We start from the raw sequence: 27,279 nt of genomic DNA on the forward strand, positions 1-27,279 counted from the left end.
CAAGTTGTCACAACATGCGGAATTCAGCACGCAGAACTGAACATGCGGAATTAAGTATGAGGTGTCCACTCACTTATAGTACATATATAAGGGCGCTCAAAAGAAAATGTAAGTACGGTTCTGAGTTTGTTACAATGACAGCAAACAAGGAGGACAGAGTGAGGAATCTAAAGTTTACAGTCCAGGAGCTAAATGTAGCAGAAGAAGTGGTGGGGAATTATGAAAGGCTGTTTGGTGCTGAATCAGCAAGAACATTAACTTCAATTAAACATTAAGGACACAATAAATGCGCTCTGTAGGAGGAGAGCGGGGGTCTTGTCCCAAATCACAGCGTCCTGCGAGAGAGTCAAATCAGAGAAAGTAATTGTTAATGAAACATCTATGTTTAACTCTGCAAATCAAATACATATTTGTTTGTTCAACTTGATCTCCCTCTGATTTATTTTTTAATATTAATCTTAAGTCAGCAAAGCACTCGCTCAGTCAATTAAAAGTTCACTATTTACATTTCAAAAGATGCTTGGTGAAAAGTCGCTTTTTAAACATTAGATGCCATTTGATTGCTTGTATTTAACTCGCACTCTGTGTACATTCATTTATTGAACATTTACAGTTTCTTTTGTATATTTTAAAGCTATTTTAAGCATAGCCTACTTAAATATCACAAGTACATGGTGACTATATAAATATATTAACATAGCCGAAAGTGTTGCATATACACCTGCCTCGTAATCTTCATATATCCCGGATTGTCTGAGGATGTACGAGTACATTGTAACATTGGAACACAAGTCGCAATTGAAACAATCTTTAAAAATGAAACAAACTTTTGCTGGAAACAAGAGTAGTTTAAAATGATATGTGTTGGCTGCAAAAAAAAGTAACAAGCAGACAAAATACATTTTTTAAAAACAACCTTGAATGACATATTCATCAACATTTTCGAGTTTTCTAAACCTTTAAAACGTATGTTGACACATTAATTACAATGACTGTGTAATTCCCATCGACTGTTTTGCTGCCTTTAATCCCAAAATATTAAACACGGGAGAAACGTTAACTGCAAACCTGAAATGACTAAACCAAAGCTTTTGTGTTTTTCTTTATAAAAGACACTTTAGGGAGATTCTCTCGTCTGAGTGTGTCACTGTTAGGCACAGCTCCACAATTAGGGATTGTTTTCATTAAAAAGGTTGCACAAAGGCTTCCACTAATTCAAACGTGTTGACATTATGTGTTTCTCCACTTTCTGTGCTCTTTTTAAACAATCCTGTGATTGTGACTGGCTTGTTCGGTAATTGCTTAGCCTGAACTTCAAGTTAGATTTTCTTGTTTTTGTGTACTGCGCTGTCAAGATGCTTGTAAATTGTACCTTTTCTTATATTTGTCCATGTAATCCCTATATTTATTTTATATGGATTACAGACTAATGAAAATATATTGTGCACCATATATTTTCAACATATAAAATAAATATATGGATTACAGACTAAAATATATTTTAAATACATCCCATATATTTTAAATATATAAAAAAAGGGGCCAATTTCTATATATGAAAATATAAGGATCATACTTTTCTACCATATATTAAAAATATATGTTTTTTCCATAGGGGTAGAGGATCGAAAGAGACATTACAAGTTGAGCAAAACAGAATCAATCAATCAATCAATCAATCAATCAATCAATTTTTATTTTATATAGTGCCTGTCATAGTGGACCACCATCACAAAGCGCTTTACAAGATGCAGAATCTCACCATCTGCATGCAACATCCCATTTTCTTAGCTCTGAACGCGATGTTCTGTTGAAATTAATTTAGCTTTTTTTATTTGTCAGCTGTCTGTATTTTTAATGTTAATCATACACTGCAAAAAAATAAATCAACACTGTTTAAACAATCATTTTAAACTTCTTACCTCTGACTCGCATGTTACGTCATTGTACAGTATGAGGCATTTGTTCGACCATGTTGCGTTAGTAACCAAATGCACGGCATTGACGCCGGACCGTGTAGAGCAACTGTAGTGCTGCTTCTACTTGGTAAAAGTATGAAATGAGCAGAGGAGGTGAAGAGTAATGTAAAATACTGTAAGGAAAATACAATGCATATTGTTCATGGTAGGTAGGCATATTTTTCTGTGAAATTTGTGATGCCGGGGACCTACATATAAGGCTAGTATTACCCCCTTCTCACACAGCCCTAGTAACGTCTGCCTGGTCTGAAATACTCTCTCCCTGACTTCTTCTTACTCTCCTGTGCAGCTCTTCTGCTGCTTCTGTGACACTGCCTGGTTTCAATAAGCGGTACTTTTAACACATGCTGAGGCACCAAGTAAAGTTAGCGCCCTTAAGTGAATATGGTTTGCATAGCAAATACCTCCCTCGCTGTATTTTGTGGTGTGATTTGCATACATTGCCACATATTAACATTATTTATTATATTTAAATGACTCGAACGTGGTACTTTTTCCACGTGCTAGGTTGCCTGCCACTGGTCAGTGAATACAGCAGGTGCACAAAGCATGCAGTAAAGGGGCTTTCTATGTGTAAAACACGTTACTGCTGTTTAGTGCATGAGGCCCTATGTGTTTTGGCTTAAAAACTGCTTCCAAATTAGAGTTACTTTTTTCTAATAAGAAATTTCACTGTGAACACATTTTCAAGTTAATTAACAAGTTGAGATGCTCGTTTCTGCCTTTCCTTCCAAGGTCATTGGCCTTAGCACCGGCAGCTCTCAGATAAGGAAAGCTAGTACATTCCACAGGTGTTCACCAGTCAGCACGACTTCAATTCAATGAGCTCTCTTTACTCAGACTCACACAGATTCAGTAATAATTTTACTGCTATAGTGGAATATTCAAAATGAATATATGATCCTACAATATTCCCATAGGCTAATACAGAGTATATAATAAAATTATCCTGAACAATGTGCTTTAACAATTTATTTACAACATCCAGTTCATGTCAAACAGATTAGCTCGGTTCCAGCAAGATTCAAATCCCTTTTCTTGTCCAGCTCTGAGTAGCTCTCAGATAGGGGAGGCCCATGTCTCAAGTCCCATGTCTCAGTTTCCAAGGACTAATATGCACTCCTAACAAAGGCCTGCAGACAAGTGTTTTTTCCTAACATTAGATAATTGCTTGTTCTACCTTTTCTGCAATAGTTTTTTTTTTGCTGGCTTTATAGCCTTTAAAACACAGTACAGTATTACAATATTCTAATATTGTTGCAGTTTTTAACATGTTCAATTTGTATCCCAAAGATCAGTCTGCTTCCAGGAGTGACAGTCTTGGGTCAGGCTCTGCTCTCAGTGAGTCTGTCAAAGCCATCACAGGATCCTTTATCCATTTCTGTACATCACAGGTCTGGGTGGCAGTCTTTAAAAGCCTAATACCTGCAAAAAACTTAAACCTTGTTAGCTGGGCTCCCATCTTTGCATTCTCATTTCCAACATCAGTGGGAAAACTCTAAATAGATTAAGCTGGTTCTATCAAAGAGCCATGCATCTCTGCCACATACACCTTTCACTCAAAAAGGTGCTCACATCTTGTACAAGGGAGGAAGGGTTTTAGGGTCACATGTGACAACATGCAATAGACCAAAGTTTAAATCCATATCGAATTGGTGTTCCTCTAACAAACTGTTTTGATCTATGTCTTCCAAAATATGGAATCATTGACTCATCAATACTCAAATTGGTTTCTGGATAATTTTGTTTGAATGCTTCATTCAAAAGATCAAACTTAGGTCTGAGCTGGTAAAAACAATCATTATTGATGTGAAAGTTATCTGCAACATGGAAATAACAGAGAACAAACTGGTTGCATGTGAAACCAGGTAATTGTGAAGATCAGAAAACTCCAATAATGGTGACGGTATGAAAGTTGATTGTATCCTGAAACTAACAGTATTCCAATGAAAACCATCAACTCCTCTTTTATTAAGTTTAGATCAGTCCCTCTCTGTGCAGCATAGACATTGCTCTGATGAAGAATAACCTCTAATCAACTTTCAGGATACATTGCTAGAAAAACATCAAGAGAGGCTGCACATGTGCCTTGGAGGTCGTCTGAAGCTGCCGGTCTAAACATTGGTAGAGGATTTTTTGGAGTAAGCGCTGCCTTTCTCTTCACTCAACGACGTTTGACAGCCTTAGGTTGAGATCTGGATCAACCACTATCCCACATCAACCTCAGCTTGAATAATCTTGGCAGGTAGATGAGTTAAATTGCCTTCAACTTCATCATTAGACTTATCAGAATCTTCATTAGTAATTTGACTTGAATCTTCAATGGGCGGAAGAATGGCCATGTCCACAAACTCATTTTCACCATCTTCAATAAGTGCCAGTGCTTCACACAATGTATATTTGTTGGAGATGAACAGTGACCTTGCTTTTCACAAATGCATTGAGATTGTAACTCAGCACATCAAATATTCAATGTGTTGTTATGATATAAATACTGTATAGCTGGTCACTTTTGTTCCAAATTGACCATATCAAAGTAATGAGTTAATGCAACAGTGACAATAAAGTCATAACATTATTCACATATTAACTTAATGCATTAACATTACCCATGTACAGATTTTTTGGGCATTGAAGTGTTAAAAAATATGTTATTGTTTCGTTCATTTTACAAAATATGTACTTATTGCATCCCACTGGTAACTTTAGTGACCATATTAAAGTATTAGATTTTTTTGGTAGACTTAAAAATATTGTTATATGCAGTTCTTTATCCACAGTAATCCCTAGGTTGTCAATATATTAATTTAGAAAAATAAAATAAGTACATTCTGTAATTATGTGATTCTTACCTGGTTTTGTGAAAAGCATCCATTGTTGTACTGAAGTTTGAAGACAAGCATTAAAAACGGTCCATTTATTAATCGCGCGTCAGGCACGCCAGGTCTAATTAATTTTCACACGCGCAGTTAATTTTATACGCGCTGTTTAAAAGTATTTTTTTTCACAGTCAAACGGGTTTAAATGGCCCTGCATATCAACAAAGCACACACTAGGCATCTCCAGCCCCTCCCCAGCCTTTTGTTTGCTATAGCGTTCAGCTGTGTAAGAAATAAATAATAATAATAATAATAATAATAGTCGTACATACCGATCGATCATCTCCAGATCACTCGTTTTATCACCAAACTCCTCAATAATGCGATCCAAGTCATTATTTTATTACTATAACATCTGAAAAAAGCTCTGCAAATGTCCATGATAGTCTCAGTGCGCTGACGCACTTAGCCAGCTTGTTTATTATGGACGCCCATTATCTGATACCTGATACCATGTATGACTATTCATGAAATACGCCTTTTTTTTTTTTTTTTTTTTTTTTTTTCCGACTTGTCTCGGCTCCTGTCGCTACCACTCGCCAATTGAATGGTTTTCTCGGCTTTTTCCGGAGAAAAAACGACTAAACACCCGTTTATTGCGTTGCTATAATGATGTCGGACCCAGTCCGACAAAGGACATGTGAGGAATAATTGCAATGTCGGACCCAGTCCGACAATGGACCGCAAAGGGTTAATGGTTGAAATAGTCATGTGACTAAAAAGGAGGCTGTGTGGTCCAGTGGTTAAAGAAAAGGGCTTGTAACCAGGAGGTACCTGGTTTAAGTCCCGGCTCACTCATTGACTCACTGTGTGACCCTGAGCAAGTCACTTATTCTCCTTGTGCTCTGTCTTTTGGGTGAGACGTTGTTGTAAGTGACTCTGCAGCTGATGCATAGTTCACACACCCTAGTCTCTGTAAGTTGGCTTGGATAAAGGCTAAATAAACAAATAATAATAAAAAAGGGAAAGATGTTTATTATTAAAATGCAAGTGCCCTAGAACCAGCATTTTTGGTCACGTTGGCAATAAGTTAAATTGGCTTTGACATCCTGATTTAACATCTCCACTTCACAGTGCCCATAGACATGTACAGTAAATCTTTGAAATCTGTCTGCTTTGTCGAAAGTATGAAGTAATTATTCCTGACAACTTGCAAAGATATGCCTTGTGAAAACTGTTGGAAGGAAATTAGTTCATAATGAGGTCACCAAGAGGCCTGGAGATCTGAGATTGACTACAATTTAGTCCTTCTTTTATTAAACCAGTAGACTAAATTCACAATGTGGTAAAACAAGTCTGTAATTTTCATAAATTTGACTTTATGTAAACAATTAAAAAGCAAACTGAAATGAACAGATATATAAGACGTTAGTTATTGGCTTCCAGTGTAACCATTTATTTATGTCTCTATAAACAGTCAGTGCGCCCCATTTTGATGAAACTCGGTAAAACACAAATGTAAAGGCAAAGTGTTTTGCCTTTGCGCGTGACTGTGCCAGGGCCAAATACAATTTTGATAAAATAAGATGAGCTATGGAGGAGAACAGAGCAGCAAGTGACAGGTCAGTGTAGACAGACAAAGAAAGCAACGGTTCACTCCATATGAGTTGGAGATATTATTCCAGGAGGCTGAAAGGAAAAAGGAGAAACTTTATGGCACATCTAATCAGGCACCTCCTCCAAATGAGAGCACATTTGGAAAAGATTCAATGATGTGCAGCAGCGGTCCAAGGAGAAATTGACCTCTGCATGCGGGCTGCAGTATCTACAGGTGGGGCATCTTCACCAGTGCGCTTGTGGGAGATAGCGTACACAAACTGGAAATCCAAACAAAAGTAAGTGCTGTTTTAAGCCGCTTTTCTTTATTCCTGGTCTGTGACCATTTAAACAAGGGGATATTTACAGAGAAGGCCCAAATAAAAATATAAAAAACTCACTTGGCAAGTTCCGGAATGTCCCGAAGTAGGTTCCGTTTCCACAGCTATCAGTCAGGCACTATCGTTAAACCAAACAGGTTAGACTTTCCACAATATATATATATATATATATATAATGATTTTTATAGACTCTGGGCTCCTCTCCTCTAGCTTGTGCATGTTATGCCAATACTGATATATATTGTGGAGTGCTATGAGTTGATGCGGACATGTTTGGGGCTTTCTCGTTGATTTCACACAGTACATCTTCCTTTCTTGGACCTTCATGTCAGATACCGGTGTAGTTAAAAAGTGTTATGCAGCACACTAATCTAGCTTGCACATGCGTAAACAACTTCTGCTAAGAAAGCAGAGAAACCTGTTCAAAATCTGGTATGTTATGCTGCTTTCGGTCTGTTACATAGTTTAAAAATTAATTGATCACATTTTCCATCTTTTACATAGTTTTTACTGTAAATTATCTTTTTTTTCCACCATTAAGCATCTAGTATGCACATATTTATCACAGGCAATACATTGGGTCTTTTTAAAACTTGTACAACAGTTTTCTCCTGTTTTTTCATCAAAATCGGGGGCAACTGCATTTTTCTCAGGTCATCAAAATCAGGCCTAATGAGTATTACTATTGTGTCGTGTTAAATAATGCCAGGCTAAAAGAATCTGGAGATTTTAGATGAGATCCACCTAAATCCTCTTCTAATTTTTTTCTCTTCTTTTGTCTTTATTACACTAGAATTCCTTCAGCACCACACTCATTTAGTGTTCAAATACAGCAACGCGTCCAATTTATCAGTCAGGGAGTTTTTTTTTTTTTTTTTTTCTTAATTCAATTAGTGTTGATGCAGCCTCAGGGGAGCACAGGGGCTCTAATGTCATAAACCCAATTTCCTATAGATTCACAAACTTTCCAGGAGCACTTATATTAACCAGGCAAACAGATTACCAGTAAAAACGATTTTATATTAACACTAGCCTCAACTCTAAACCAAAAGTAATGAATATTAAAGGTTATTTCTGAGACATAGGCTTGGTTTACATGCAAAAATAAAAAAAAAGTCTCACCTTTTTGTCACGCCATTTAAAACGACGTCATTAATATTAAAATATGGGAGGGTATATTTAAATATTTCTGTCAGTGTTCTAATTTAGCTTTGTACAATTACTGATATCTTTTTTTTAAAAGCGAAGGAAACAAAACAAAAACCCAGACATAGTGTTACACAAATACCAAAAAAATACCAACATTCTAACCATGTACTATTTGCTAAACATCTTTTGACTGCACGTATATTTATATACATATTGTATACGTAGAAATATCATATTTACAAGGATTCCTACAGAAGGGTAGCTTCAGTAATTCTGATGCTTAAGGCAGTCTACAAACTGAGCTAAAATCCAGCACTTCAGGTTAATGATATAAAATATTTTTTTAATACAATACATTTTCAAAATACTGGTATTAAATCTACAATAGGCTAACCTACTTGCTCACATCTCTGACTACATAACGATCTAATAATAATAATAATAATAATAATAATAATAATAATAATAATAATACCTGAATCTGAATTCTAGAAGGACAGTGCAAGGCTTTCGCCAGTACAATGTTATTATATTTGTTGTTACTATGGATCCAGTATATCGGTAGCCCATATACTGTAACAAATTCCTCAATAGATGCTAATCCTAGTAGATGCAATTTGTTTTATTTTTCTGGAACTTCGTTCTCTAAGTCTTGCAGCAAGCTGATGTTGAGCCCAATATTTGTCTTTTTGAACAAATTCATGGAATCAAGAGTTTTGTTTTTCATGTTTTCATTCTTGTGAATTAGGTTTAAGAGGTTTTACTTCAACTCAAGCCAGGTGATGAGCAATAATATAGACCTCTAGCATGAATTCCCACCTATGCTAATTTAATATATTTTTTGTTGACTTTTGTGCTCTTGGTAGGTACCCATGATAGATGTTTCTTAAGACTAGCATCTTACTGCTAAGGGGCTGAGAAGTCTAAGCTTAAAGCAACAAACAAGAAAATAGCAAAAGTGTAAAGGACAAAACATATCTTTCTTTGCTTTGTTATTTATTTATAATTTTTTTGCAAAGGGCTGCTATTTTACTTTGCAGTAGCTGCAGTATTTTTTATAACCTTGCTTATAAAATGACATCATTTTCGGAGTCACCTGCAAATGGCAATAATTTGAAACAGGTCTCTAAATCCCTTGTACTGTATGCTCACTTTTTTCTATTTGGTCAAAGAAGCTTGCTAGGGTTACTTTCAGCAGATCTCAGTTGGTAATAAAGAACTGCCTAGTTTTGACCACCCACTTCCCATAGCATGAGACAATGGAGAGAAAATGTGTTACTAAACGGAATGTAAGCCAGGCCATATAGACAATTACAGTTAGGTAACTCATTTTAAGTTACATACTGTAGTATATAGAATACATTAATGAATAAATGGTGTTTTAGCTCCATCAAGTTGGGAACTGGGCACAATTGGGACAAATGTGGCTCCAACTTTTTATTTTTTTATTTAAGTTTCTACCTGTTCCTACTGCAAAAAAAATGTGGGGGGGGGGGGATTTACACCAGTTGTGCTGGGAAGAAACCTATAACGAAAAGCTCCATGTTTTCTGTGCATATTTTCAAAATAGACTTTATTATTGCCAGAAAATTCTATATCCTCTTTAAAAAATGTCAACATAAACAATAATAAGTCTCAATTTACATATAAATATGTTCATTTTTATATTTGAACTGTTGTATTTGAACTGTTGAACTGTTCCATTTTTGTGCACTTTCAAGATGACTGTGAACTTATAATATGTGGACCAATACAATATGAATTACATATAGACTTGTCTCGCTGATATGGTTGTATCAATATACTCTTAATGTGTATGTCTTCTTGTTGAAGAGCCAGAACAGATTTGTTGGGAATTGGGCACAATTGGGCCAAACATGGCTCCCACTTTTTTTTTTTTTTATTTATTTAAGTTTCTACCTGTTCCTACTGCAATAAACATGGGGGGCCAAGTAAAAATACTCAGACTATTTCAAACCAAACAGGATGAGTAATAAACTAAGTGTGTTAATAAATGGCACATAAAATACCTCATACTCATTAAATACATTTTAGAATCATACTGTATGTAATCTTTAAGAGTAATGGCTGCAGTCAACTTTAGTTAAAGCAGATAGACACTACAGACCTCTCAGAACACTACAGTGGGTACAGTGGCAAATCTTAACACAAAAGTCCGGGAATGGGCGTGGACCTTTTAGGTCTTTTTGTGATTTGTTCAGTAATAGACATTGTCAATTCACTTTAATATGAGTTTCAAGGGACCAGCAAAAAATGTGTCTTATCAGTAATACGTATTATCAGGAATTTAAAACCAAATACATACTGTCAGTTTTTATTAAAGTTGCAGAACACTGAAAACCATTTTCAATTACAGAACAATGAAAAGTATAAAACATTTACAAGTACTGTGTGTTACGTTGAAAATACGGCTGTAAGAGAACTTACAAAAAAGTAATGATGTGAGTTAATACAATTCCCAATATCCTATACGCGCAGCTGTTTGAACTAGGGTGTTTCGTTTTATTCACTTTGTTTTTTCCCTCGGAGGGCTTCAAAATAATTTACTCTAACAGGAAATTTGTGTTAAGTGAATTTGTATTAAACAAAATCATTTACAATAAGTGACTGCTAAATTTAGCGGTGACCTTGTAGAAAATTTGTACTATAAGGAAAAGTGTCTAATCCGAGTTTGTTTAAACAAAAACTGACTGTATATATTACATCCACTTGTGGGAGAGTTCTTAGTTGAAATAAATAGGATGTAAGGAAATTGATTTTAAAACCTTGGTTTGCACTCCTTAGAAAAACATTATCTTTCTAAAAAGAAAGATGGAGAAGAACTTTTTCAAAGTCATTTCTGAAAGTTCTGAGCAAAATGTATGTTCAAAACAGAAAGCAGAAGATACTTTTCCATCCAGAGTGGGTGGAATTGGCCAAAACTTGATGATATAACACTTGAACATCTCCGCTGCATACTGGAAAGTGTTTTTTGGACCCACAAGCCATTACATCACCAATAAATCAATGTGGGTGATTCAACTTTTCAAACACTTTGTAATATCAGTGCAAATGTAAAAAAGGATCAACTCTTTCAAACACATCTATCCTCTTCACTCACTGTATCAGTTAGATTTTTCTATTTTTGCAGTGGATCCTACTGTAGGTCAAAATACCTTACCACATTTCCTACTCGAGGGTCTTGTTAATATTTTCAGAAAAAGAATATGAGTAGGCAGCCTGAAGAACTGAACATTTCTCTGCAACCCCAGTGAAAGCCATGATATGAGCTGGGAGGGGTGGTTCTTAGGGGAATGTAAAATAAACATTAGTTTAAAAAGTAAAGAAAACTAACCTTAAAGTTAATAATTCACAGAACAACTGAATATGTTCAAAAGTACTCAAGCTTAGTGCTTTTATCTGCCATTTAACAGCAACAATGACAGAGAAGCCAGTTTGCCTCAATGATTTTGAAGAACATGCAAAGAGAATTCTACCCAAAGCAGTGTACGACTATTACCGTTCAGGAGCAGATGAGCAGCAGACTTTAGCAGATAATGTGGCAGCATTCTCCAGGTACATTCAAATATTAAGTAAAAACACTGAATCTATACATTTTGTGTTAACTGTTAATAAGACAAATTATTTGAACTATTAGGGGATATTCAGTAGTTGTTTATTTAAAGATTACATTTAAATGCAATGGCTTCTCTTCAGAAAACTCATTCCAGATAGATTTGGTATACACATGTTTACATTTCTTGATGAACATTATGTAACAAAAAGGCCTAGCCTGATTCCAAAGAAAATGCAGCAGATGGTAAAAAATACTTTTCACTACAAACTATTTACATTACAAAGCAGGGTAATGTCTATAAGCAAGCAAAGTAAACATAAGACAAATGACCACAATATTACATTTTTCACATTAAAGACATTTAAAAAGAAAAACAGGAATATTCGTTTTTTGCAAGATAATTATATATAACCACGTCGACTGGTATACTTATCTGGGTTAGTGTCTTTTTTTTTTTTACAGTAAATTACTATGAGGAGCTTTTGACTACCCTGCAATTTTTGTATATTTCACAGATATTTACTGTATTCTAGCGTGCACGAGGGAAGGCAGCAGCAGGGTTGGTAGGTGATGTAATCACACACGAAGACATGAGCCTGATATACACGCCTTGTAAAGGAGCCGGCTCTTTTGTATAGTGGTATCGGTGCTGTGCTTTAGTGCGAGAGGTCTCACCTTATGCCTGTGTGTAGATTGCCTCGCCCTGTGTGATGAGCCTGCCTGCGTTAAACTATTTCGCTACAGTATGTTCAGTTTATCAAGAAAATAATTTTAGAAATGTAAATCTGAATGACACTACCGAGACAAGGGGTAAGCAGCCTGAGTTAATAGGGCCACACATGCAGACAGATTTTTTTTTAATTACTTTTAATTACTCAGCATTAAATCCATCTTACTGCTACAATAAATATTTGTTTTTTCTTTTAGTAATTCTATTTCAGTACTTTATTGATACAAAATTAAAAACATTAAAAAAAAACTTACTTATTGTCTTATAGATGTGACTACAACTCTAAAAATGTTTAGTTCTGAATATTCTGAAGCTAGCAGGAGCACACGCTTCCAGGCCTACTTAAACTTTAGGCCAAAATTCCTTAAATAATAATAATAATAATAATAATAAAACATTTAAACCTGATTTTATTTGTATTTTTTTTGTTACCCTACATTTACAGCATGTTATAGCAACACAAAAAACAACATAAAAACAAATTAACAAAGTTAGTGTGTGTAAATACTGCATAACTTAATTGTATTCCAAAAAAGCTTAGTAGGTTTTTGAGTGACCGGCTAAAATGTAACTTTGTTGTAAATTATACATTTTTTGTAGATCTAGTGATCTATCATTGTGGTTAAACAGTGACAGGTAAGAATTTTAAATTAGATCTATTATTTATTTACAAGAGACAATTAGCTTTCCTGGTTGTATATGTGATGGGCACTAAATAAAGCATTTATTTTATTGCATTACTATGAGGAATTTTTCTTTGCTGTATCCTTAATGACAATGTTATACTCTATAGAAAAAGGCTTTAGGCCTGTAAAATTAAAGGTTTGAATATCACTGTAATGTAGTGCTGAGACAATATTCTAATATTCTTTCATTTTGAAGTAGCTGAAAAACAAACAATCATTTGTACCATATTAAGGTAATAAAAATATCTCAGGAGTAAAATAAACCTGTTGCCTGTCAAATTACCTATTAAAGAAATGAAAAAAACACTGTTTTGTGCAGTGTGTTAGATATTTCAGACTCTGTTTATGCATTGGTTTCCTTTATCAGTTTTGCCACCAAATACATTTCAAGCAGTTCTTGTTTGAATATTCAAATATTTATCCCAGCATGATTATAAAACAGGGAAATAAAGCGGGTTATAAATCACTGCTGTATGTTTTTATATAATTATCAATCCCCTAGTCTCCCAAGACAAGATCATCGGGGCTGCCCTCTTTCTAAATTGAGCACAGAACTATTTCTATTGCCACCACCCGTATATCCTGATGTGTGGTGTTTACAGTGACTGCAAATAGCAAAAGCAGCCCATTATATCCACCTAGAAGATTCTTGTATTGGTTGCAATTAATGAATCACACCCAATCATAGGATGACCAGGACCCTCTAATTTGATTCCACAAGGTGTCAGTAGAGGCTCATATGAAACCTCAGATCCACATACACTGTGTTCATCCAAACCCTGTAATCTAATCTGCAGTCCTGAAATTATCATTTCTTTTCTTATGATTTTTATTAAGCATCCATTTGGCCACTTATTTTGACACCTCTGTGTGACAATACTATTTAACAACATTGTTTGTTACATATTTTCATTATGAAAAGCAAAAAAGAGCACTATTGGAACCATATCAATTCTAATGTTAAAATTTGCTCCATCAATGCTAGGCTTTGCTCCATTCCATTCAAAATTATAAACCATTGGCATTATACACCATATAAACTATATAGAGCAAATCTAAAAGCAAACTCAGATTGCTGGAGATGCGACAGTAAAAATGAAACATTAATACATGTATATGCTTTGGGAATGCAGCAAGTTACATGGTTCTGGTCAAAGGTAATACACTGTATCTCAGATGATCCTCAACAAATTATTTTAGGGGAACTTTCATCTTTACCTTTAAATAAATCAGAAAAGAATCCTATTGTTTTTACTGTCCACTGCTAAACGCTGCATCCTAATGAGATATCTAAAAAAACATATTTTTTTGCTGTTGATGAAATCATTATATAAATTGTACTTGGTATGAACATTGTTTTACTCCTATATTATGTTTATGTGCACTACCAAACTCCTTAATAAAGTTTTATTCTGAAAACAAACAGACGAGCACTGACCTGAAAGTTCTTACTTAGCAGTGATGTGAAATGATGTCATATGTGCAGATCACCCAAGTGACATTAAAACTCGTAGACGTGCGACAGTCATTGTACAACCTGCAAAATAAAACATATATGTAAGATTCGATTTAAGGTCAATCATGGCTGGTTACTGGCCTCAGTGCAACACAAGACTGAGTCCTCCGCGTCTGTGCAGTTATCAGCCACGAGGTGGTCTTGTTTGCAGAGTTCCGATTGTATGTACGCCCCATTCATTGCTGGGTTCTTAATGCAAATGATATAATTTCAAATTAAGCAATGTTGCTGTTTTCTTTTTCTTTTATTGATTCAAAACATCATTTTAATAATTCAGGTTAGATTTATCATTGTCCAAAATGTTCTCTAGATTAATCATTGTCCCACTTAATATTAAGTAATTGGTTGGCGTTGTCATTTTGTTGTTTTAATATAACATTTATCCCGCCTCAGCTAAGGCGGTGCACAAAATTTAGATTTAATCTGCCCTAGGTGGTGGATATATTGCAATGGCCGTGAGGCAATATTCCTGATCACAAATGTTATTTTACCCATTCCTGTTTTAAAGATTTTAAGTTAATGTGTATTTTTGTTTTACAGATGGAGGCTGTATCCCCGGGTGCTCAGGGATGTGTCTCAGATAGATCTATCAGTGTCAGTCCTGGGACAGAGAATCAGTATGCCTGTGTGTGTCGCTGCCACTGCCATGCATCGAATGGCACATCCTGATGGAGAAACTGCAACTGTGAGAGGTAGCTCTTTAAAATGGGGTTGACTAATGTTTTTGTGTGGTATATGAAATATTGCATTAAATCCAATTTTGGCCAAATATGCTGTGCGTCACACATGCAACTTCAGTGGTCTACTGGTATTCTAAAAATGCTCTGTTATATTCTGAATATCCCCTCTGTTTCCATGGTTCCTTGAAGATGTGCCTCTGGATGTAAACATTTTTGTTGTAAGTATTTTTTCAGCTTTACTAGCTTATAAAATGGTATTCTTGCAAGGCTAAATTGATACAACAAATGGCGAATACTTTTCACTGAACACAACATATAACCAGCGTTTATAATAACTTGTTCCTTCTTGATAAATGTTTATTTTGTTAACATTAGTGATGCACTGTAAAGCACGAGAAGTTACATCATTGGATTTTTTTTTTTATGGATCAGCCGCCAGGTGGTATTCTGGTACTTTGCAAGGTGGTAACAGGCTTATTGAAAACATATAAACCTTTGCATACATCACACAAAACAAATGCCATACAAAGTCCTACAGTGCCAGCTCTGTTCAAAGGCTACACAGTAAGTACTATTATTTATATTTTTTGAGAATTGAGAAACAAAAAAAAAAACTATGTATCCAGTACGTTTAGCTTGTTGGGAGCACATATTCTAGGCTAATAACCTTTAACAAATATTTTTCATCAATATCGAGGCATAGTTAGATTCTCAAACTCCCTTTACCTGTATTATGGGATGAACCGTATTTGTTCACTGAGTCCTGTTTGGTTGATAGTTACCAAAACAGCTATTTTTTCATTATACTGCATCAAAATGCAGAAGACAGATAAGATATACTGTAACTATTGTACCATGTTTTGCATAATGCATAAGGGGTGTTTCCAGACACAACACACAAATACTGCAGATGGTAAAGAAGCTCTTGCTGTATGTTACTAATGCATGCCTGCTAACACTTCATGTGTGGAGAGATTCTCAAAGGAGGAGTGCCAGTTTCAGGATACATATTTCAGTATACAATAAAAGCTTACTCAGTAACTTATTATAGGAGCAGAATAGATTTTATGTGCCGTTGCATGCATATTACATCATTATTTCCAGCTGGTTCTATTAGTGCATTGAAATGAAATGCATGTTTTTTTTTCATCTTTTTATAAGTAGTAACTGAAATTGCTTCACTATTTATGGTTATTGTAATAGGTTTATAAATAGGACCTTTAGTGCTTTTCTTATTTCCCTTTCCTGTAAAGGTATTCACAGTTGTTTTAAAACCCCCTCTCCCCTCCCACATGCACAAACAGCCTACACAAAAAGCTAAACACACACACACATATATATATATATATATATATATATATATATATATATATTTATAAAAAAAAAAGTTCAACAAAGTACAAAGATATACAGTGTTGCCACGTTGGTATTATTATAGCAAGTGTGGATATGTATATACTATATATGAAAATTCTTCTTTATCAATTACCCTCAGAACCTTTGTGTAAACATATGAAAATTTTAAAAACAAAATACATGTTTGATAACTCAAAGGAACAAACCTTCCCTGGTTATCTGCAGCCCACAACGTGAGGCACAGGAAACTAAAATGATGCTTTCCATCCGTCCGTCTGCCTTTCACACTCCGTAACTCACAAACTAAGTAGGTTATGGAAGTCATTGTCACACACGTAAACTAAGGCATACGCAGTATCATTTTGTAGAAATTAACAGTTAGGTACGAACTTGGTCCCTATTGTGTGTGAAGTAAATCCGTGAATAGCAAATTCCTCTATAGAAGAAGTAGCAAAGTCAGCACCTGACAGCCTTCACTGGTTACAGCTTTACATCTACAAAGACAGAGAGCTGATCAAGTCTCTGGTTTTGCAAGCACTCATTATGTAACAATATGCAAAATATAACATTATAACACATCAAAATTGAAAAGTGTGACATGGATAGAATCAGTGTTCTATAAAAGTACCTTATCTAGTATGACATATGTTAAGTAATACTATAATTTTAAATTATACATTTCATTTAACTATTTAACTGCCCGACATCTGACTGTAACCCTCACATGGTGAACACTCATACTGCCTTGATTTTGTACCAATTTGCACAAAACTTTCATTTTGTTATTCAGTCCTAGCCTCCTATATACATGTTGAATAGCATTTGACTAGCATCTTTAACTTACTATTACCATCTGTATATGCCTGCAGTGGTTTTCATAAAAGGTAATGGCTGCAGATACTGGAATACATGATTCTAGTTAAAGTTTACATTAGTAAATTCACCTGGTAATTTTGAAGTTGCTTTCATTGTTCTTATACTGTACATTTACTGTGATTAACCATGCTTTCTTGTACACTACAATGCTTTCATAAAATATACTTTGCGATGCCTTTCCTGTGGCTTACAGCACTAATCTATTGCCTGCAAATTAGCAGACATTGGTTGGTAGCAGAATGAACAAGACTTACTTAAAAAGTAACATTCTGTACTATATATAGGTGCCCGGACAAACACTAGACAGTGTGCATGTGTTTGTGTGTAAATGAAGTGGAGGGGCTGTCATATATAATGATTCCTTTAAAGCAGATATTATAAACTTTGGGACCAGGGTTCCCCCCTACAGTCCTGTTTATGCTTTCTGGATAACCAAGATACATATAATCTAATTCAGTTAAATGACAAAACATCTTCATTCAAACAGCAGTTTTTCAAACAGTTCATATCAAAACTTCACATTCACGCAAATTCTGGCTTTATCCTGTTTCAGCATTGGTACTAATACAGTAATCCCTTGTCATTTAACTTTTCAATAATTAAAATAAGTTAATTCATGCTTTGGCCATGTTGAAATTTTATATGTATTTTGTTTAACCAAAATAAAGAGGGAACACTGTAAAGATGGACAGTAGCTGTATGAAAATATTTGATTAAGTTTGTATCCAACTATTTCACAGGCTAATATCTCTATGACCACTTCAGATACTTTATATTTTCAGTGTTATGGAAACAGTCATATTGTGGTCATGTGACTTCTTGGTTCCAGGTGATAAGACCTAATGCTTTGAGATATTGGCTTCATACTCAATACACAACTGTATTCTATGATTCTGTAGGTCAAGTTTGGTTGTGGGTATTAAACTTGACATAGACCCTTTCCTGTCAGTAATTTTACAAAGCTGCTGCTGCTTTATATTTAATATAATGTGAGATTATATTTGCAAAGTTCTATCAACATGTCATGGTGAAATGTACATTCACCTTTCATAATATAACTGCTACTTTCAGATCATATAAGTTTTTAGGTTTCTGGGGTATAGAGACAGTATACTTTATTGACTCATTAGGGTCTAGTTTAATGATCTAAACATTGACAAATCTAAATCTAATCTCCAGCTAAGAGAACACCCCTCGCATAGCAAGTGATGTGTTCTTGTAGCCAAAGAGCAACTAGAATTATTCCGGGTATAAAAGGCATGTCATATTCAGACAGGCTAAAATAATAAAGTCTTGAACAAAGAAGACTACGCAGCGATCTGATTCAAGTATTCAAAATTCTAAAAGGTATTGACAATGTCGACCCAAGGGACTTTTTCGACCTGAAAAAAGAAACAAGGACCAGGGGTCACAAATGGAGATTAGATAAAGGGGCATTCAGAACAGAAAATAGGAGGCACTTTTTTACACAAAGAATTGTGGGAGTCTAACCAACTCCCTAGTAATGTTGTTGGAGCTGACACCCTGGGATCCCTCAAGAAGCTGCTTGATGAGATTCTGGGAACGGGAAACACCAAATTGCTCTGTGACATATGTCTGATTCAGGTTTTTTCAAGAGCTCGAACAATTTCCAACTTTGTGTAGCAAGAGAAACAGAGGGCATTTTGGTGTTTCTTTACATGCCATTTTGTAGCGATGAGGTGCACTCATGGAAATCAGAATATTTAATAAACCAATCAGTGTCCATCAAGACACTCACAATGACAAGTCACTTTTTACAAAACAGTACTGTATTCGTTGTGAACTAATTGCTATCGGTGCCAAGAAGGCCTTCTTTTAAGCCAAGTGCCTGTTCCTTTAGCCGGAGCATTTACAATGGGTGAACTGTTCTCTTATGAGGTGTTCCTATACAAGGACACTATCGTACCACATTAGCTGGGGTTTCACCCCAGGAGTGATTCATTGATCAACTTACTACATATCATTACTACATACAATAAAAATACAATAAAATGAAATTCAGGGATATATGTTTTAGGTGTTAACAGTGTATTTACAGTTGGCACACAGCTGTATTCTGTACTTCAGAAAAGTTCAATTTAAGGTGTTGATCAGTAAAGATTCACCTGTTTTCTTCTAAGACATTGTTTTGGTGGCTGGCCATATCAATGATACAGATATTTTCACATTTAACTTCATGTTTACAAACTACCATTCCATCAGATATGCCATTGTTTTGGTTAACTGTTTTATATTGTGATCTGATGATACCATATTCCTGGTAATTAAAAGAAACAAAGCCATGTATGATGCTAATTCATTACCACAGCTGTTATGTTTACATTTGGTATTGGATCTTAATCTGTTTTGTCATTTTGCAGCATGCCGGTCGGCTGGTACCGGAATGATGCTCAGCTCCTGGGCCACCTCCTCTATAGAAGAAGTTGCAGAGTCAGCACCTGACAGCCTTCGCTGGTTACAGCTTTACATCTACAAAGACAGAGAGCTGACCAAGTCTCTGGTATTGCGAGCGGAGAGGGCAGGGTATAAAGGGATCTTTGTCACTGTGGATACACCATACTTAGGGAAGCGGCAAAATGATGTGCGCAACAGATTTATGCTTCCTTCTCATCTCAGGTACATTCCAAAAACCTTACCAGTTGTGTTGCCAGTGCGTTAGGGACTATCTAGAATATTTAAAAAAAATATGATATTTTGTAGAAACCAGCATAACCAGTTGAAAACTAGCAAAATATGGACTCTGACCAGGATAGCCTTAGTGCTGGTTAGATCTAGAATCTCCAACAGGGCATCCGTTTTAAAATTTGTAAATAAACATATCCAGATGTAATTGTTCATTTCCTTTTTAATTGGCCAACATGCAGTTGCTGAAAATGGCCAGGATTTTCCACTTTACCTATTAAGGTGTAGAAAATTCCACTTAAAAATAGGGCCTACTGTCACTTTGGCTTGTTTGACTGCTTCATGTGGTATAAGCAACACAACAGTTTCTTATGTAATATTTTGAATATGGTGTTAAACAGTGGACACCCTGTGATGTACGGAAGAAGAGCTGTAGAATTGTGAAGGAGTGATTGACACCTTTCCTGCTATAAGAATATCAGCATAGATGAGCAAAAAAGAGTTTCTAAGATGATTCCCACTGATTTACTAAAGCTCTCAGAGTAATAAATTAAACACACCAACCTTGTCTGAAATCGGAATATAAACCAAACTGAACATCTGCAGAAATGTTTACTGTATTTATGGAAATACAGAAAACCTGCTGAACATAGAAACCCACATCACAGATTATTGGGTACTGTGGAGTTTGGTTCAAATCTTACCAGAACATTTGTACATTTACTGGTAAATTCAGCATTTATTATAAATAAAACTCCTCACCTGTCCTTTAGCTTAATTTCAATTTTATATTTTATATTGTTTCTGTAAAAGGCAGATTTGTTTTCATTTGGAATTCATCATTTGTAGACACATTTTCTTTTCATTCAGAAGCTTTAGGCATCGTATATCGTCCGAAACTGCTCTTCTCTCCATCACTAACTCTCTACTGTCTGCTGCCTTTGATACAGTCAACCATTCTATTCTCCGAGTTTTCCCTTCGGTTCGTAACCCAACAACTATTTTTGTACATTTAAGTAAATAAAAATAACAAGCTTCTTTTATTATTGTCTACAAATCCTGATACTAGGTTCCTGAACTGTCTGCTGCTGTAGTGAATGGTCGAATCGACACTGCACTAGTACACAGTATCCAAATTGGTATCCAGATGTGGCTGCGTATGTGTTGTTGTACTTACTTATTATAGGGATGTATTTTGGCATTTGGTGTCATATGACCTAACGTGGTGAACTCATTGGTTGTTGAGTTCCTACGAGCGGAATTGCATTGTAAAATATTTAACATGTATAAACTTTGCGAGCCGATTGAAATCGATCGGCCAATCCTGTCCAGGGTTTTAGTTACTTTGGATTTTAACCCCATAATGCCCAAACAGAAAGAAAAAAAATGTGTATGATTAAACTGTAAAAAAAGAAATCATCTGTGATCAACTATTTAATTAATTAATTAATTAATTAATTAATTCATCGGTCCGATTAATCTGTTAATTGGAACAGCCCTAATATGAAAGTAGTATTACTATAAATCAATTTATGAACTTTATAACACCAATGGTTATTTTGCTCAGAACCTTATGAGTAGCCTGAACCTCTAAACCTTATAGGTATATTTTTCTTGGCTTCTGATATCAAAGTTATAAAGTGGGAACAATGTGCTATTAAGCAGAGAAGGAGATATTTGGAAAAGGTGAGCCTAGAATTCAGTCCAAGAAAAACAATAACAAAATCTGACTAATTTAATTTTGTAATCATCTGTGTATTTTTTTTTTTTTCAGGATGGCCAACTTTGAGTCTCCCGATTTGTCTTTTTCTTCAAAGAATGGTTATGGAGAAGATAGTGGGCTTGCTGTATATGTGGCCAAGGCAATTGACCCCACTCTGAAGTGGGAAGACATTGCATGGCTGAAAAAACTGACTAAGCTTCCAGTTGTTGTCAAAGGCATTCTGAGAGGTCAGTGCTTCAGTCAAAATAAATCTGCTGGACTGGATTTCTGGTTCCTAAAGTAGCAAACAAACCAAAGACAGGATGTTTTCATCATCTAAAGTGTAAGATGCATATAAAGCATATATTTGTGGGAGACTCTCAATCAGACAAATGTGTATTGCTGTCCCAGACCCCAGTAGCAGATTATTCTTAATAATTGGCACCCTCTGTTAAATTTCTCATGAAAATCTAAGGCTGGCTGTGCTGAAGTTTTACATTAATGATAATAAAAAGTATGGTTACTGTTCTGAGAATTCTGTAGAAAAAATACAAAATACTGTATACAGTAGCATGCACTTTCAATTATAGTTTTTACTTGCTTGAAGACTTTCCATTAAGAATGGCCAAGCTTTTTTTTCTTTCTTCCTGGAAATAGCAGGGATGAATAAAACTTGTCATCATATTGCCTTCATCAGGTATATGATGGTGCTGCTCAAGTCCAGTACTGTTAAGCTGAGCTATACTTTTCTTTTGCCCTGATTTCCGCCTGTCAGGAAATAATAGCCTTTGGAAATGGATATTGCATCCTTAAATATTGAAAATGTTCAAAAGACCCTGCAGACAAAACAGCTACTGTAGTACAACTACAATTACATAGCAATACAGGCTGCCAGCAGCAGTATTTTACCTTTCACTGTTTACTGTGAACTTTCTGAGTAGCTGAAGAGGGGAAATGAAAAACACACTTATTCAGTTTAATTTAGGTATTATGTAACATGGCTATAAAAACATACATTTTCCAGAGATCCAGTTCTGGGCTTTTGTAAGTAACTGACCAATTACAGTTAATGCTAAGTACAGACTACATGCTGCTACATAGTGCTTTTCTTAATTTTCCTAATTGTGTCCAACTATAATGACATCACCATGATACTATGTCAAAAATGACACTGGTTGTGTTTTACCTTACGTAAGATTAAAATATGTTTAATGGCATTGGGTAACAAGCATCAACTGGACTGCAGTTTTTTTTTTTTTGTTGTTTTTTTTTTACTCATTTGGAAACTCACATGATTAAAAAAATGTTTTCACAGATGTTATAATGTTCTTGATGGTAGCATAACTAAGTGTAATTCCTGAAACTCTAAATCTTTCTGTCTTTCAGCTGATGATGCTCAGGAGGCTGTTAAATATGGTGTTGATGGAATACTGGTGTCAAACCATGGGGCACGGCAGCTGGATTGTGTGCCAGCAACTGTAAGTGTCTGCAAAACCACAGAAAAAAGGGTGAACACTCTCATAATTGGCATTCAGTTGTGAGGTTTCTTTTTAATTGCTTCTTGAACTACTGGAGTTGTAAAAACTCAGTTACAAGAGTGAGCATTCAATCAGCAGTTACACCCAAACCTGTTTACTTAATGTTTTATTTTAAGGTTTTCAGGTTTGTGCTCTTGTCTGCTAGACAGATGCTGGCAAATCCCTTGATCCGCTGTATTTAGTCCTACCTTTGTATTACTTGCAGTTCAAACAAAACAGCAAAAGCAATTAAAATTGGTTAAAAGCCAATCACTTTTATATATCCTGCTACTTTATTGTTATTATTATTATTATTATTATTATTATTATTATTATTATTATTATTATTATTATTATTTATTTCTTAGCAGACACCCTTGTCCAGGGTGACTTACAATTGTTACAAGGTATCACATTATTTTTACATACAATTACCCATTTATACAGTTGGGTTTTTACTGGAGCAATCTAGGTAAAGTACCTTGCTCAAAGGTACAGCAGCAGTGTCCCCCACCTGGGATTAAACCCACGACCCTCAGGTCAAGATTCCAGAGCCCAAACCACTACTCCACACTGCTGCCCAAGTATATTTTGTATCTAGTATATTTTGTGCAATATACCAGACCAAGTCATGAAAGAGAAATATGCAGTATGTGATGCAAAGTTATCCAAATATTAATTATTATTTGCTCTTAAAAAACAGTAAACCACTTGGACCACCTACATGTACTGTAATTCAATGTCTGAAGTGCTTGAATAGCAATAAGGAGAAACATAAATGTCTCTAATATAAAACTTATCTGTGTGTGTGTCTGATTAGATTGATGTCCTCCCGGAAATAGTAGAGGCAGTCGAAGGGAGAGCTGAAGTTTTTCTGGATGGAGGGGTGCGTAAAGGCACAGATATCATGAAGGCATTGGCCTTGGGCGCTAAAGCAGTGTTTGTTGGACGCCCTGTCCTATGGGGGCTGGCCTACCAGGTATTATGTCAACCAAGCTTAAACAATATATGATAACTGAAGTTTCAAAATATGACCATATACTTAAGCAATAGAAGCCTGATAGGAGGGCATGATTATTATTATTATTTATTTCTTAGCAGACACCCTTATCCAGGGCGACTTACAATTGTTACAAGATATCACATTATTTTTACATACAATTACCCATTTAAACAGTTGGGTTTTTACTGGAGCAATCTAGGTAAAGTACCTTGCTCAAGAGTACAGCAACAGTGTCCCCCACCAGGGATTGAACCCACGACCCTCCGGTCAAGAGTCCAGCGCCCTAACCACTACTGTTTGGTAGTTCACTGTGTCGGACGGATAATAGGTGCTACCATACAGGTCAGCTACCGAGGTTTTGCCCAATAAAAGTTTTATTGCGATTAGAAACTGGTAAAAATATCTTTTTTTTTTTATGATCAAATTTTTATTTGGAAATGGGAAATACAATAAAACACAACAACAAAACATTCCCATTTTCCCCCCATATCAACTGGTGATTAGGGTTTCTGGAAGCACATCATAGATTATCCCAAACAGTATCCCAGCAAATGTTTACATTTGGTAAACAATTTCTTGATTGCTGATGTAACCATTTTAACTCTAAATTTACAGATATATTAACCTATTTTTGCACTCCTTCTTGCCTTATTAACAGGGAGAAAATGGAGTGAATGAAGTTCTTGAGTTGCTTAGACAAGAACTTAGCTTGGCTGTTGCTCTTACTGGTAAGCTTTCTGGCTTTTCCATTTTCTTCTTTCAAACTGCAATGATGTGTTATTTATGTAATAAACTTACTTATCACCTGTGAGAGGCCTCAGAAGACGCACAGAGTCAGGTTTCAAAGAGAAGGTGCAACCACGTTATTTTACACACAGACAAAAACAAAAAGATGTCACTTTAAAACACACTATTTACAACTGACAGGTCCTGAGAGGAGTGCATATTAATAATAAGTCCTGGTCATTTAAATACCACAGTCCCGTGCTTGGCCAGTTGTCGGCAGCTGTAAGCCCGGAAACAGCTCTGCTTAGTCTGACAACAAAAAGCACACAGAAAAGTTAAGGCTTTTATCCAGCACCTATATGCTCTCTCTCTGTCCCAGGAACACTGTCCCGACTGGAGAAGCTGCCCCTTTTGTACACCTTGGCTCCACCCCGTCCCCAATTACCTGGGCCTGGAAACAAGTGTACCTCATTCCCCTCCACCAGCCTCTTAGCAGACTGACTCCTATAGAATGTTAACCCCATAGTTGCCAGAGCCTGCTTGTGGAGGGTGACCTTTTCAGTGCAGGAACTCCATCTACCCTGTCACACCACCATGTCTGCCCCTACAACCTGTTTAACAATGTAGTTTCACTTTCAAATATATTAAAAAGTCATATATCTGAAAGTTTAGTAACTTGACATTCTTGGTTACATTTAATGACCACTGCTAGACAGGTTAAAGCTTTGAAACTAGGCCAAGTATTTATAAAAAGAGGGCAAACAGTCATCTCATAAACAATACCCATACTAATTACAGTGCTCCCTCATATTAGGCAGCCCTTTATACTGCAAAACTGATTATAAGCCGGTATTGGTCAGGGCACCCATTTGCCACATAATGACACTCCACTACTTTTCATTATAAGGCAGAACACACATGGCAGTCTCTTAACAATTGCTCCTTACTATAGCATTATAAACAGGGTAACTGTAATTCAGAACGACTGTATTGCAGGGGCTGAGCTGTCATCCATATTTTTTATTTATTTATTTTTTTAATAGCACATCATTTACAGCAATGGTAGGTCTGTAAAAAAAAAAGAACACAGCCTCCTGTTTCATTTGTTTTTCAAACTTAACATACTTTGTGTTTATGAAGGAGAACTACTGTATTATAACACTGATCCATAATCCCTCACTCAAAATTGTTGACCACCATGCATTTTTCTAGGTGAAGTCATCAGTGATTAATTTAGACCAGAGCTTTTATGAGGTTATACTTTGCATGTCTGAGTAACTTTACTTTGTTAGTTATTAAATCCCAGATTTGCAAAATTCACATTATTTAGTGTCTGTACCAATAATGGTGCAACTCTAAAGTAAACCCAGATGGCCCCAGACCAGTTCTTGGTATTACTGCCATGGAACTTGGCACACTTCACTCTATTATAAGAGAGCGGGGACTGAAACAACATTGAAGCTGAATTGCCTTGTCATTCCTGTAGTGCGGTTTCTTCCAAGTCGCAGGTTAGGCACATTAGCCAAGCCATTTGGAGCAGCCTTGCATTACATGTGCCTGAGACAAGCCTGTAGAGACCCAGTCATTCTAAGTGCCTTTGATCTCCCTTCTTTGTATCTGTTACAATTATTCATGTCAGTATGTCAAGCTGATTTGGTTTCATGGTGTTTAACTCCTTTTTTTTAGGATGTCGTACAGTGAATGAAATTGACAAGTCCATTGTGAGGAAATTTCCATCATTTGCTTCAAGGATCTAGGACATGGAATGCATTTTTTACAGAAATTCTGTACAGAGTACACTAATACATTATTGAGCTTCAATGTAGCTAATGTTCTGTACATACAAGTGTTCTGTTCACTGTTCAAACAGTTCATTATAAACCTACTGAAACACAAGCATGGGAATGGACCTAATCAAAGACTGAAATATATACTGTAATAAAATTATGGAGTTAAATGAACAACAATTGCCTTCCATTGCAAGCTCATCATTTGTTCAAACAAGTTTAAACATGTTCCACTACTTTCAAAATAAAAATGTTTGCTTTCATAGAAATCTTCATGTGCCTCTTCTGTTTTCCAACATTCAGTTTTTTACTGCTCTGTGATAAATAGTATTTATTTTACTTAGGCCAGCACAGCAAATGTTTTAAATATTCTTTTTACCTGGCTGGTTATTTTGATAAGAACGGTTATTTGAGAGTAGGTGCTAATTGGCCACTTTGAAATAATCGATGCAGAACCTCTTGGGTTATATATATATATATATATATATATATATATATATATATATATATATATATATATATATATATAATTTTTTCTCTTACTAGTGTACGCTCTTACAGTGCCTAGCTCACTGATTTAACATTACTACCAGACA

At 35.6% G+C, this 27,279-nt stretch overlaps 1 protein-coding gene across 1 annotated transcript; it reads left to right on the forward strand.

Annotated features, from left to right (window-relative positions):
• The first annotated feature begins 11,292 nt into the window (after positions 1–11,292).
• Positions 11,293–26,952, forward strand: LOC117411532 (2-Hydroxyacid oxidase 1). The gene is made up of 8 exons (XM_034019165.3): positions 11,293–11,460; positions 14,934–15,085; positions 19,687–19,942; positions 21,723–21,898; positions 23,037–23,128; positions 23,988–24,146; positions 24,829–24,898; positions 26,583–26,952. Exons 1-8 carry the CDS (start codon positions 11,324–11,326, stop codon positions 26,651–26,653), a joined length of 1,113 nt encoding a protein of 370 aa, XP_033875056.3. The 5' UTR covers positions 11,293–11,323; the 3' UTR covers positions 26,654–26,952.
• Positions 26,953–27,279: the final 327 nt, after the last annotated feature.

This window comes from Acipenser ruthenus, chromosome 6, assembly GCF_902713425.1.
Source record: "Acipenser ruthenus chromosome 6, fAciRut3.2 maternal haplotype, whole genome shotgun sequence".
NCBI lineage: Eukaryota > Metazoa > Chordata > Actinopteri > Acipenseriformes > Acipenseridae > Acipenser > Acipenser ruthenus.